This window comes from Haliotis asinina, chromosome 7 (assembly GCF_037392515.1).
Source record: "Haliotis asinina isolate JCU_RB_2024 chromosome 7, JCU_Hal_asi_v2, whole genome shotgun sequence".
NCBI lineage: Eukaryota > Metazoa > Mollusca > Gastropoda > Lepetellida > Haliotidae > Haliotis > Haliotis asinina.
Window position 1 is genome coordinate 49,479,257 of NC_090286.1, and position 14,620 is coordinate 49,493,876.

Genomic DNA, 14,620 nt, shown 5'->3' on the forward strand with positions numbered 1-14,620 from the left:
ATGTAACTTGGGTTGAGGGTAAACGTGTCATGGGCCATTCGTACAAACGAGGTTTCATTGTACAACTGTAGAAAAAGAAGGTAATATATGGTTCACATTTTTAAATATTAAAAAAAATGTGATCTTCATTCCCTGCTTTAAATCAAAATAATTTTCGTATGATGTCACATGATATTACTGTTTAGTGAAGTGTTTGAAACGATTTCTGTGTTTTCACAAAAGTGCAGACGACATAGGGTCTCTTGTCTCATTGTTACTGAAACACTGAAAACTCATAACAAACTGACACATCAAACTTGCTTACGTTAACCGACCCTAAACTGTACCGGTATATCAATGAGACATTACAGATTATAATCGCGAACGCATTCAGAACGATTGACATGCTTACTCTTTTCTTCCAAACTCTGAGTGTCGGGCGTTTAACTAGTATTGATCAATCATTAACTGTGAAATATTTCATCCACCCTGCAGACTTTTTCTGGTATGTCACACTTAGTGAAGAGTTGTTACGAAAATAGTTTTCTTGAATTTAGTCCAATCAACGTCTAGATTGCCATTTGCACCGATCCTTGCATAGTTTCTAGAGAAGCGAACATGGCACCGACTTCAGAAGTGAGTACTGATAATTGTAATCATTTATCTGGCCTGATTGTTTGTCTCACTTTATTTGCAGGTTTTAAATATGTAAATTTACCCCATGTACCTATTTTGGTCATGTGATACTCGCGTTATCCTCGACTAACGCAATGCTATGACAGGTTGGCTGCTTGTTTATGTTTGATGACAGTTGTTTAGCCTGACAACTCTTGGTTTAAAGTCGACTAAAGAAACAGTAAGTTAGTGACAGCTGTTTCCATTTCTTGATCGGTTTCTAATGATGCATGTAAGCAAATCAAATAAATATTTATCTGGTCGTGTAGATGATTACAACAAGACTTTATGAAAGGCTTGCCTGGATAATCTAACTGTGAGTGTTCTTGAACTTAGTAAACTTAGTTGAAGCAAATACACTGACATTATGAGATCCTCACATCCTTTTGCCAATTGTGATGGCAATACTACAGTTTAACAAGCACAGTAATATGTGTTTGACCAGTGTTTCAAGAAGCCTCCTAAGTAATCGAAAGTAAATCCATACTGTTCCATTATCTCGTCCTGTTTCATGTATCATGGAAACCAGTGACTAGCATTAGCTATACCACTGGCTCCCACTAATTGATTGGATTTGGTTAATTACCCTGGAATATTTTCTTTATTCGTATACTACAGAAAAACTATTGAATACTAGCATGCACATGCACTTGTTTATGATTGAGCACTCTTTATATTTGTGGTGGCAAAATCTGAAAAACTGTGTGGTAGAGTGCAGTATTTCCATCATGCAAGTGAAACAATTCTACTTATTAAACTGCGTTTTCTGATTTTGTTCCAGTACCACAGATATATTTGTGGAACCTTGATCATATGCATATATCTTTTCCCAAATATGGTTTGAAGTCCCAGTAATACTATATTACTATTCATTTGAAATGTTTGATTGTTTTGTGATTGCAGGGTATGGAGGACAAGAATCAAAGGAACATCATTCTTGTCAATGCGTCGAAGAGGGAGTTGTTCACGCTCAATAATGGTCTAAAGTCACTCAACAGAAAGTTACGGTCTTCATGGAAATTGGTTCCGTATGTAACTCACCTATTTTGCTATAAGCAGTACACTGTGCATCTACATATTTTCTACCAATGTTATAGTCTCTCCCTCATTTAATTTAATATTGACTTGCAGGTACGCCATGAAACATATGATTGTTAATGTTTTGATTATTTCTTGTTTCAGGAATAAAGATGAAATCAGCGAAGACAAGTTGGCCCAAGTTAGGATATTTCTCATTGCAGGTCCAAGAGAAAAGTTTACAGCTGCGGAGGTATTTGAACTCTCTGTCATGGGTTTTTTTTTAGGGCCACTCCCTTTAATCCTTCTACAGTGTATATTATCATGATTATGGAACGAATGAAGGGAAATCATTTTTGGTTGTCGACAAGGATTCATTGACTTTCTTGCCTAATTTTGGGCCAGTGGGGTAGCTTAGTGGTTCAACATGTTAAAGAGTGTGCTTGTCACGCCAAAGATAAGGTTTGATTCCCCACATGGGTACAGTGTGTGAAGCCCATCTCTGGTGTCCCCCAGCATTATTCCAGCTGTATGGTGAAAATATGGAAATAATCAACCCTTGATCACACCTTCCAGTGATCAACATCATGAATGTATCGATAATTGTGTTGTGTAATAATTGTGTTAAAGTATCATTACATCCCTATTCATGGAGATAGGGACCATACACCGCCACCACCTAAAATATATGCACAAAGTAAGTGCCCCCCTACATACTATGTACAAAATCAAAGACACCCTCCTCATGCATGTGTTCAAAATTGACCCCCCTACCTCCTTCTTAACAGTAACATTTAAAATCATCTTCAAAACCACCAAGGCCACCCAACTCCTGGTCCCCGAGGTTAAATGAACAGTCCAACCATCTGGTCATGAGTGTAAGCTTTCATGGTTAAACCTCATTTTGATATACTAATAAAACATGTCCATGTTCTAGATTGCAGCCATGAAGAAGTATCTGGATAGTGGAGGAAGTATTTTAGTCATGTTAGGAGAAGGTGGAGAAACACGGTTTGACACAAACATCAACTTTCTTCTCGAGGAATTCGGGATCATGGTCAACAGTGGTGAGTGTCTTGAAGATCCGTTCCTTCATTTTCGAAGTTCTCTTAGTGTAACAGGTAGCATAATGAGTTTTCTCCCACAGATCAATTCAGTGTGTGGCAAAATGTCTGTCTGTGTGTGAAAACTACACAATTTCACGTTCACGGTTGGTCCATGGAAGTTTGTAAGGTCGAAAACTGTCTTATATGTACCAGCAACAAAGAAAACAATAAATTTAGATGTGCAGAGATGAGTTTATTTGTGAGTACAGAACACTTAGCACTAAGACAGTTGTAAGTGCCATACGTTAACATTACCTTATGACGATCTTAGAGCTAAGAGTAAGAGAGGTTCCCTGTTCTTCAGAGAACTGCACACTTCATTTATAATGTACCGATTGTTGAATTGATTAAAAGCGTTTGCTCGTTGTGGTGAAGACCTAGGTTTCACCATGTGTACAATGTGTGAAGCCTATTTCTGGTATCCCCTGTTGTGACATTGCTGAAATTTTGCTAAAAGAGACGCAAAACCAAAGTCACTCACTTAATGACTTTGAGTGCTGGTGTACCTGTCAGTGCTTGTCATGTCATCCACTCACAGTGCATACAGTTGTTCCTGTACTGCATACATTGATTGAACAATGGTAATCTAATATATCTCTTGATTTGAGTGATCATTGTTAAGAGACTTTGTTTGCATGGACATTTCTCAAATCTATTTTCTTATTTGATATTTTCCTACAGATGCTGTTGTTAGAACATCATACTACAAATATTTCCATCCTAAAGAAGCTTTAATATCAAATGGAGTTCTCAACAGGTACAGAGTTCAGTTATTCATGCTTTTTCAACATAGCAATGGATATCTATATTGTTTTTGATTCAGCAGAATTCAAGTTTTAAAAAAATGCACTTTTTTACATGCAGATGTTCAGTGTCTTATTTCATGTACATACTGTCCTCTTGTACAAAAACTGTCTTCAATTTTACCATCTTTACACATACCTCTTATCCCATTCATTAACTGTGTTATGTTGTAAATATTCCAGAAATATTTGGGTCTACTTCCATCGACTGAAAATGTGCTAAGTAAACCTTGATGATACTGTCTCCATTTTCTCATTGTCTAGTGAATACAGGTCAGACCCAAGTATGAAAAAATAGCTTGCTTTAACTCTGAGACAGTGGCAATCCAAAAACTATTCCCCAGACTAACATTCCTAACAATAATGGTGGTGATGTGTGTTGTTATTTCCCCAGAGCTGTGAGTCAGGCAGCAGGGAAGTCCTTGTCCTATGGTGGAGATGATGATGCTAACAACGCACAGTAAGTAGACAGTACACACAAACAGTTGACACAATGAACAGGTGGTAGTACCACTGTAACTTAGTGTTAGTAGACAATAGACACGATGGACATGTTGTACCTCTAAGTAGACCCATTGTACAACCTGTCCAACTGCAAGGAGACAGTAGACACAATGCTCCAGTTGTATCACTATACGCAGACAGTAGACACATCGTGCAAGTTGTTCCATGGCAAGTAGATACACAGTACAGCATGTGCAGCAGTTAGTAACCTTTAGACACAACATACAAGTTGAACATGGATCATTGTAAGAAGACTGTACCTACATGTTCTTTAGTTAGTAACTATAGACACTGTGATACATGTACAATATTCGCCACAGCAAACAGACAGGAGACACACTGTCTACTGTAAGGGTAGGTTTGCTGTTGTTGTGTTTGTTGAGTGATAATTTGGGTGTACAGTGTATTTATGTGTCTGAAGAAAGGTTTGATTTAGTTACTCACATTGGTGCAGCCCTATATTATAGAGTGCAGCCTAGTTATCAGTTGAATACCAGATGCAAGGCACTTTTTAAGTGGGTAAACCTCTGAATAAAACATAATAATTCAGAAGCATATTTATTTCATTATACATTGCAATAAAAACAGTGCATCTTGTATTTTGTGCAACTATCTTAAGTTGCAAATAGTTCAGTTAGGTTAATGTCTCTTAAAAAATGGAGCCCTGTTTACTTTTTCCTAATTGGAAGATTTTTCCTAATTGGAAAAACTGTGGAGATTCAGGGTAAAACCAGCACCCAGTATCGCATGGCTTGTTATCCCTGACACATGAGTTCAGGCAATGTGACTTGGCCAGTCTTGTGTTACAGTTTCCCAGTGATATGGATTGTTTCATATGCTGGTTTACAAAGTCCATATTATTTGATGAGTGCAGTTATGTAGCTGGTATATCACTATATGGCTGACTGCTGAGGTTATTCATTGTCAAAGGATTGTACCAACAGCATAATAAAGTGAACCAATTGTGTTGTGCTTGCAGGGCTCTGTCGTTCTTATATCCGTATGGTGCTACCTTGAATGTAGTAAAGCCAGCTGTGGCCGTCCTGTCTACTGGTACTGTGTGTTTCCCTCTGAATAGGCCCGTCCTAGCTCTACGTACAAACAAGGTATGTCAGCCGCTTGCCAGGAACTACATGTGACACTGGGTAATAACTCAAAGTCAAAAAGCTTGTGAGGGTCCCTTGGTTGATTTCAAGATTTATCAGATTTATTGAGTGGGTACATGGTGAACTGTGTGGGTACATAGTGAGCTGAGTGGGTACAGGCTGGGCTGAGTGGGTACATGGTGAGCTGTTGGGGTACATGTTGAGCTGAGTGGATACTTGGTTACCTGAGCGGGTACATTGTTACCTGAGTGGATACATGATGAATAGGGTGGGTACATGGTATCCTGAGTAGGTACATGGTGAACTGAGTGTCTACATGGTGAGCTGAGTGGGTACATGGTGTGCTGTGTGGGTACATGGTGAGCTGAGTGGGTACATGGTGAGCTGAGTAGGTACATGGTGAGCTGAGTGGGTACGTGGCGAGCTGAGTAGGTACATGGTGAGACGAGTGAGTACATTGTGAGCTGATTGGGTACATGGTGAGCTGAGAAGGTACATAGTGAGCTGAGTGGGTACATGGTGAGCTGAGTGGGTACATGGTTAACTGTGTGAGCACATGGTTAGTTTGGTGGGTACATAGTGAGCTGTGGGGGTACATGGTGAGCTGAGTAGGTACTTTGGTATCCATACAAGGCTTTGTTTTTTTTTATTCTCAGCGTGGGTACTGACTCCTTGTTGTGCTATGTATTTCATGCTGCTTCACTGTTTTCCAGCAAACAAGAGGAAAGATGGCAGTCCTTGGGTCTGTCCACATGTTCCATGACCAGTACATAGACAAAGAGGAAAACAGTAAAATCCTGGTGAGCAGTTAGGATGACAGTAGCATAATTAGCTCAGTGTTTTCGAAATTGGAGACACTTACACATTTGCATCACAGAAACCATTAACATCACCAGATTCCTAACCATACACACTTATCCCTCATCACAAAAAACAACTTAATGAATCTGAAATTTCAAACCTACAAAATGCATTATTATCTCAACCAACAAACCTGAACAGTTGCTTTTCTGGCCTATAAGAGTATGTCTGTATTCAAATTTTATTCTGGTCTGAGAAGAGCCATTAAAGGGTCTCTTGACCATGTTGACAGTAATGTTTAACTTGAAGTTGGATGCTGATATTGTTGTTTCAGGATGTCCTTGTGCAGTATCTCACCACAGAGGACATCAAACTAAATGCTATAGATGCTGAGGACCCCGAGGTAATGGCAGGCACTGATAGACACTCCTCATGATGCTTGTGCATATTTGTTCATGTTCATGATATATGGTGTTACATATATATCTTTCTGCCTCTTTATCATAGTGGCCACTTATGACACAGGAAGGTGTTTCCTATTCTTGTGGTGCGTATGGATTTCAGCTGAAAAAATACCATGATTCTTACAGTATGAATGCTTGTTTTTAGAGGGGCTACTCTTCCAACATCTGTACCTATCATATGCCTGGTCCATCAGGTGAAGTACCACTCGTGATCCTTGTGATACGCAGTGCCATCTGCTGTTGATGAAATGAGGCTTCTCCCATTCTCACGATGTAACGCGGATAGTATGGAGTGCATAGAATGTGTTTTCCGTGAGAATACGAAACCTGTGAGAATAGGAAACAGAACTACATGAGTAGACCCTCTGATGTAGCCTTGTGAGTGATTGAGTGATTGAGTTTAGTTTTACACTGCAGTCAGCAATATTCCAGCTATGTGACAGTGGTCTGTAAATAATCAAGTCTGGACCAGACAATCCAGTGATCAACAGCATGAGCATTGATCTGTACAGATGGAAACTGATGACATGTGTCAACTAAGTCAGGGAACCTGACCATCCGACCCTGCTAGTTGCCTCATATGACATGCATAGTCACATGCATAGGTTGCTGAAGACCTATTTTACTCCAGACCTTGACAGGTCCCCTGATGTAGTCAGGATGTTAAGTTTAATACATGTCTTTTATACAAGTGTGAGTTAACATTACTGGTGATGTGTCTTCAGATCAGTGACTACAACCAGCTCCCAGAAGTTGCAAAGCTGGCCGAGGAGCTGAAAACTTGTCTCCAGGAGAGTGACGACATTCCTCGTGACATCACAACACTGTTTGATAACTCTCTCTTCAAACTAGATACTAGTCTCGTACCAAAGGCAATCAAGTAAGTATTATGTCATAGTAGTGACATTTTATGTGAGGATCAACTATGGCATATTGTGAATTTTGCAACAGCCATTATACAGGAAACTTAAAACTCAAGCTTGAAAGTATGGTCATTTAGTATTACATAGCAGGGGAACATTTGCATCTACTGCAGGTCTCGTGGCAAGTTTTCAGTTTGGGTGATGATACCTGGTGCAGTGACATCTTGTTTTAGTGATAGTTACACTGGTTACTCAGGCCCAGATTTCTGGATATTCATTTGTACAGACATTGCTTTACAGTCGGAAGGAAGTAGGAACTGGTCCCCAACGTATGTCCTTAGAGTAATAGAACATTGTTCTCTGACATGTAGTATTGAACTGATTTGATGAGCATGTTCATGTCCTTTGACAGACAGCGGTACACTGTGGTTCCTACAGTTTGTCCTTGTGGTAAAGTGACAGTTGAATACAATTATTCAGAGTGAGTTAGGACAGTTGGTAAGGAGGGCCTAAATCAGTTGTTTTCTTGTGTTTCAGAGGTTACGATCAGCTTGGATGTAAACATGAGCCACTGACTCTCATCACGCCCCAGTTTGAGACCCCTCTTCCGCCTCTACAACCAGCAGTATGTAGTTAAGATTGTATGTTTGATAGTCAGCTGTTTGTAATTTTGAAAATTCTGAAAGACCTAAAGTGTCATCAGATATGACTACTGATTTGAGGAAGATATCCTTCCTTTTCCTTCCTTGTAAGGGCAATGCACAAATGAAGGAAGCCTGATGATGAGATTCTTACTTCTGCCTCTCCTTTGTATGTTTCTACTCATCCGTTCCTCTCTTGTTAGGTGTTTCCTCCGAACTTCAAGGAGCTGAATCCCCCAGCACTGGAGCTGTTTGATCTGGACGAACAGTTCTCGTCTGAGAAAGTCCGAATTGCTCAGATCACCAACAAGTGTAAGTGTTTCCTAGTATAGACTTTGTCTTACCAGATGATGGCACCTCAGATGATGGCTCAGATATTGTCATCTGCATCCCCAGCCCGGTTAGGGCACACGGTGTGGGTTACGGAATTCAAAATTCAACCCTGTACTAAACCTTTGAGAGTCTTATGTAGTTCAAGTAAGGTGCTCAAAATGAAATCCATGAACAAGGCATTAGGAGAGAGTAATACATACAGATTGTGAAAGGTTGCAGTGAGTAAGTGAGTGACTTGAGTTATTGCCTTTTTGAAAAGTAACCCAGTGGTATGACGGTTTGGGTGTGAGGGAAGCCCTAAAAGAGGCATTTGTTGGACATTGACCACTGTAGTTAAAGCCACCAGGATTGTTCCAATGCTGACTACATACAAACAGTCAGCTTGAAAAGTAGCAGAGAATAAAGTACCATCCAGCTGTTATTGATTTTTTTTACCCTTTTGTGTCAGTAGTTTGCAACAAATGACACTACATATTCCTTGTTTGTATAAAAAAATCCCAATTCCTGATGATTTACAAAAATAGCAAGATTTGAGTAATATAACAGGTGTTTCCCAGGGTGTCTGCAACAGGTAATTGTTGAAACCCCATATAAATCCCTGTACTCTTAAATGTGACTCATGCAAGCAGTCCTGTGTCTAGAGACCTGCCCATCTCACTCCACTAAGAGTAATGGCACAGTGACTCCAAGGGACCACAATACCTTGTACTGAGTTGTGTCCCTTTGGACTTGACAGAAACCTCTGATTGTGGGTTAGAGTCCCAGTTCACATTGTTTTGTTTTTGGGTTCAACCTGTACCTGTGAATTTCGTCAAAGTGGTAAACTGTCTGCAGTTCCTTCCACATCAAGCTCACATGCCAAATGGAATAATGCTCCAGCTTTAAACCTCTCGCACTCACTCACTCACTCACCCACCCACTACACATAGACAACCTTGAACATTCAAACTATGATGCCTACTTTGTCTCTCTCAAATCAGCTGGAACCTTCATATTTGTTCGTATGTTCAGGTACTGACGATGATCTGGAGTATTATGTTCGAGAATGTGGAGACATTCTGTCCGTCACCAGCAAACTCCCTGCTGACATCAGAGATGCTAAACACATCATTGAATATGTCTTTGCACAAGTGGTAGAGTTCAAGAAACTCAATCAGGTAGGTGTTAGATGACATGGTGTGACATATATGAGATCAGCATATATATTTGATGAAGTGGTGTGACTCCTATAGATTGCCATAGATGTTACATATGGTGTGACACCTATAGATAAGTATAGATGTTAGACGACATGGTGTGACACCTATAGATCAGCATAGATGTTAAATGACTTAGTTTGACACCTATAGATCTGCGCAGGTGTTATATGACATGATGTGACATGTTTATACTTGCATGTGTGATAGATGATGAGGTGTGACTCAGATCTGCGCAAGTGTTATATGACATGATGTGACATGTATATACTTGTATGTGTGATAGATGATGAGGTGTGACTCAGATCTGCGCAAGTGTTATATGACATGATGTGACATGTTTATACTTGCATGTGTGATAGATGATGAGGTGTGACTCAGATCTGTGCAGGTGTTATATGACATGATGTGACATGTTTATACTTGTATGTGTGATAGATGATGAGGTGTGACTCAGATCTGCGCAAGTGTTATATGACATGATGTGACATGTTTATACTTGTATGTGTGATAGATGATGAGGTGTGACTCAGATCTGCGCAAGTGTTATATGACATGATGTGACATGTATATACTTGTATGTGTGATAGATGATGAGGTGTGACTCAGATCTGCAGAAGTGTTATATGACATGATGTGACATGTTTATACTTGCATGTGTGATAGATGATGAGGTGTGACTCAGATCTGCGCAAGTGTTATATGACATGATGTGACATGTTTATACTTGCATGTGTGATAGATGATGAGGTGTGACTCAGATCTGCGCAAGTGTTATATGACATGATGTGACATGTTTATACTTGTATGTGTGATAGATGATGAGGTGTGACTCAGATCTGCGCAAGTGTTATATGACATGATGTGACATGTATATACTTGCATGTGTGATAGATGATGAGGTGTGACTCAGATCTGCGCAAGTGTTATATGACATGATGTGACATGTATATACTTGTATGTGTGATAGATGATGAGGTGTGACTCAGATCTGCGCAAGTGTTATATGACATGATGTGACATGTTTATACTTGTATGTGTGATAGATGATGAGGTGTGACTCAGATCTGCAAGTGTATCATGTGATCATGGAAGCTTTAATTGTGACATCTTCCTGCAGTTCGAACCTGTCACATGTAGCAAATATAAAAACGATCTTCTGATTGATATTGTATGAGAAAACAGCTCATTTAACTCTATTTTATCAACATAAACATTTCACTGGCCTGTAGGTGCAGCAGACTGCTTCCTGTTGCCTTGTTCAATCTGTGTGTTAGTCTCCCATAGTTCAGCATAAATCCTAGTTGTGGTAACTATATCTCAGGGCCTAGATTTTTTAAGCTCTCTTAGCGCTAAGATAGTCATAAGTTAATGTTAATGTATGGCACTTATGACTATCCTTGCGCTAAGAGGGCTTCGAAATCTAGGCCCAGGGTTTTAATTAATTACATGCTGATGACTGGAATATAGATGACTGGTGTAGTGTTACACAACATAACTGTTCTGTCTGATTTCAGGACAACGACTACAACCCAGTTGAGTTTGGAGGAGGGGCTGACAGCTATGCATAGAATACATCACGATGACACCTTGGTCACAAAACCCCCCAACATCCAGAACTCTGATTCATGTATATCCTCATCCCAGTTCAAAGTGGAGGACAAAATTATCATTTCCTCATAACAATGAAAACATATTAAGATCAATGTACACAGTGCAGGCGTTAAAGGGAGCATTTTTCATGGAAGTCTTTCCAATCAACTTTAATAATCTGCAGAGTCATATTATGTGATGTACATAAATCATGAAGTTAAAGTTTATGAATTATTGGTACCAGAACATATTTTATGTATTATTAATAGTTTGGCAAAATTATTGATTACCATGTTCTTGACTAAAAATGGCCTCTAGATCATGGAGCAAGTTGGGACTGGCCAATTTCTTATCAATAATCAGTAATATTTGGAGACTGCTAATTTCTATTCTGAAAATGTGCAAGGATTGTAAAATTTGCCTACACAGGGAAAACAGCTTTGATAAATAATAAATGTTTCCAGATGGCAGTGGATAATAATTCATGAATGGGAAAGTCATGAATGGTCACAACCTCAACTGCTCAATAAAGGTAAACACATTCTTGACATATGTGTAGCATTTATGTTGATATGTGATCAGTGTATATTTCTCATGTAAACACATGGTTTTTTCAGATGTTTTAGAGACCTGATAACTGTTATTCTGCAGAGTACAATTTCTGAAAAATAAAACACACTGCAAACCTATGTGACTCGGTTAGTATAATGTGCGATAGAAAGTGGAGCATGGAATGAAATCAAGGGTAAAATAATCTCTTCAAAAGTGAAGTCCCAAGGAAGTTATTCCTTAGGCTTTGACATTTGAGCAACTGATAATCTATTTCACAGAACAAAAAATAATTTTTAGAAATCATACATTGTATCACTTTCTGATGTGTGCATTCTAAAACGTAAGCTTACCAGCACCATGGTTACATATGTTTTGGATTTTTTGTTAAAGAAACATTCCCATAAGATCAGACGAAGTACACAAAACTGATATATCTGGCTGTAATCACATGTCATACTTTTTGTGTTTCTATGCATATTTTCCGTCCTGTAGCAAATGGTTGTAAATGTCCTCAAGACCAAATACTGATCTTAACTTGACTGTGTCTCAGCTGTTTTTACTTCAAAGAGTCTTTACAATGTTAGATCTGTAAATATATTAAGATTATTTATAAGGTGTTCATATGTACAACACACCTGTAAGTTGTTGGATGTTTCTGTTTTCTTAAGTCTCTATGATTGTAAATAAAACTACCTTTGTACTATATCTTGCTTGTCTAATTGATGTGAAATGTGATAGAAAGTCGCTTATTGTGGCAAGCATGGGTTGCTGAAGACATGTTCTATGCGGGATCTTCGTGGATATCATTACGAACGAAGAAGCAGTGTGTAAGATTGTATTGGCTTCTGGGGATCGACATTTTAAAAAGGGCACAGCATTTTATGAACATGGTAACTTGATCTTCTGTTTCCATGAAATAACAATGGTGTCGTTTTAGGGCTGCCTAATGTAACATGGCCCGGATCTGTTCGCCCAGGTTCTGCAGAGTAACGGGAAATATGATGATCTGCCCAGATCAATAACAGCATGATGACTGTAAGCAGCTATACCAGGTGCAATCTGAACACCTCGTTAATACTCCTGGCGGACATACAAACTTAAGGAGTATTTTTTTTCCAACTAAACCAGCACAGTTTTTCATTTGAAAGAGAGAGTGTATATCGATGTACGACGCACTAGCCATATGAGTGTGAAACGATAAAAACAGCCATCAGCGTAAAACTTGTAGCCGACACTACTGGCACCGTATACACCTTTTTGGTGTCGTAAATCCATGTATCCGTAGCAATATTGCAACCCAGTAACCACTTATTTGAATAACCTACCGCTCTTCCTTTCATTTGAAATACCTGAGAGGAAAATGGCCACCATCCTCAAACTCAAACGTTGGCCTCCCATTTTGCTTTACAGTTCACCGATACAGCTTGACTGATGCTGACATTGGCATTCAGGTTCCTTCTTTCAAAGAAGTCTCCATGAATTCTGTGATTGGCCTCTTTTTTAAATCTCGCAGAAAATGGAAAAAATCTTTTCTTAAAACGCACTAGGCCTTTGTTCTTTGAGTGACAGAAGGTAATGGCCGTAAAAAAACCAACTCAACTTAATTCATGGCATCACTATTTCAAGGTCGTAGCTTTTGTTATACAAAAACAAGCCCTCGACACTATCTGAATATGAAGATTTCCAACCTATCGGGTTCATACGAGAGATGGCTTGTTACGCTCCTGTATTTGCCCCCAACATCGTTGACAATGTTAAAAAAAACCCCAATTTTTCTTTTTTTCTGAGTCTTTTGCACCTGTGGTTCTTTTTCTCATTACAGCTATATATATTATATATTATCTCATAACCTTACTGAATATGCATAGCTATCTATCTACCACAAAGCCTTGTTTTTCTGATGCAAGTTCGTCTAACCACCAATTTATAAATTCAATTGGTAAATTCAATATATATGACTAGTTATGTTGTGTGCTTTGTATCGACTGGCCACTGGCGACACTTAAGCCAAAACTATTGATAGCGGAATGTTTGTTTTTTCTAGCACTTCAGAACCATATCTCAACATCAGTACTTAAGGTTATAAGGAATATACTCTTTTTGGCACAGGGAGTATGTCCATCAAACAAAGTCATTTGTCATTGACAAAGACTTTGTCATTGTATTGTGAACAGTTTCCTCTTACAGAAAGTTAAATCATACCGTGGCGTTTGTGTGCGCCCGTTCTTGGTCTTGTTATGTTATAAAGATTCTACCGCCTCGTCCCCTTTTTTGTGTGTAACACGCTTGTACTCCCAAATATATGTTACTATTCCTTTATATTCCCATATTAATATTCCATCATGTCCCTACTTGTCCTCATAACAAATGACCATGCCCCAACTACGCTCTCACTCATAAAATGTTTATTTGAAAAATAGAGTTTCATTTTAAAAAATGAATAAACTCTAGATAAACTCCTCTATCACTGTGACATTTCCCCGTGTCTTCTTTCCACCTTCCCAGATACGGCTGCACGCGCTCCCATGCTGCAAATTACTTCGCAGACTGTCATACATATGTCATTCATTTATTTAAATTATTAATGTATCACGCAAACATTACAAATACAAAGCAATTGGCATTTTGCCAGCAAGCTGTCCTGTTGGGTAATGCGAGTATATTTGATAGTTAACCGACTCTTCAAGACGAAATGATTGCCTTTCTACCTGGGTTCAGTTTATCAGGTGAAGACTGAAGTAGATGCAAGGGAACCTGAGGATTAATGCCTTGACATACAGAATATCATACAACTTTATTTATTCACGGCACCGGAGGATGTAATGTGAAAACCAGGCAATATGTGTATTATCATCATGACATAATAATTACGGTAATATGCAACGACTGGCTCACCCTTAACCTTTCATAAGTAGCATAGTCTCAAGGGAAATGAGGTTCGTGATTATCGTTAGCCATGACACGTAGTTCTCGTTACATGTGATGTT

The 14,620-nt window shown here is 39.0% G+C and overlaps 1 protein-coding gene across 1 annotated transcript; it reads left to right on the forward strand.

Moving 5' to 3' along the window:
* Positions 1-539: 539 nt before the first annotated feature.
* Positions 540-12,336, forward strand: LOC137291824 (intraflagellar transport protein 52 homolog). Its single transcript, XM_067823360.1, has 14 exons — positions 540-615; positions 1,558-1,682; positions 1,837-1,924; positions 2,609-2,738; positions 3,459-3,534; positions 3,975-4,040; positions 5,064-5,190; positions 5,904-5,990; positions 6,326-6,394; positions 7,181-7,335; positions 7,856-7,943; positions 8,163-8,271; positions 9,304-9,449; positions 11,006-12,336. Exons 1-14 carry the CDS (start codon positions 598-600, stop codon positions 11,057-11,059), a joined length of 1,338 nt encoding a protein of 445 aa, XP_067679461.1. The 5' UTR covers positions 540-597; the 3' UTR covers positions 11,060-12,336.
* The last annotated feature ends 2,284 nt before the right edge of the window (positions 12,337-14,620 follow it).

Coding starts and splice junctions, on each gene's coding strand:
- LOC137291824 (XM_067823360.1), top strand. Junction 8,272..9,303: donor TGCTCAGATCACCAACAAGT/GTAAGTGTTTCC, acceptor TCGTATGTTCAG/GTACTGACGATGATCTGGAG. Junction 9,450..11,005: donor AGTTCAAGAAACTCAATCAG/GTAGGTGTTAGA, acceptor GTCTGATTTCAG/GACAACGACTACAACCCAGT.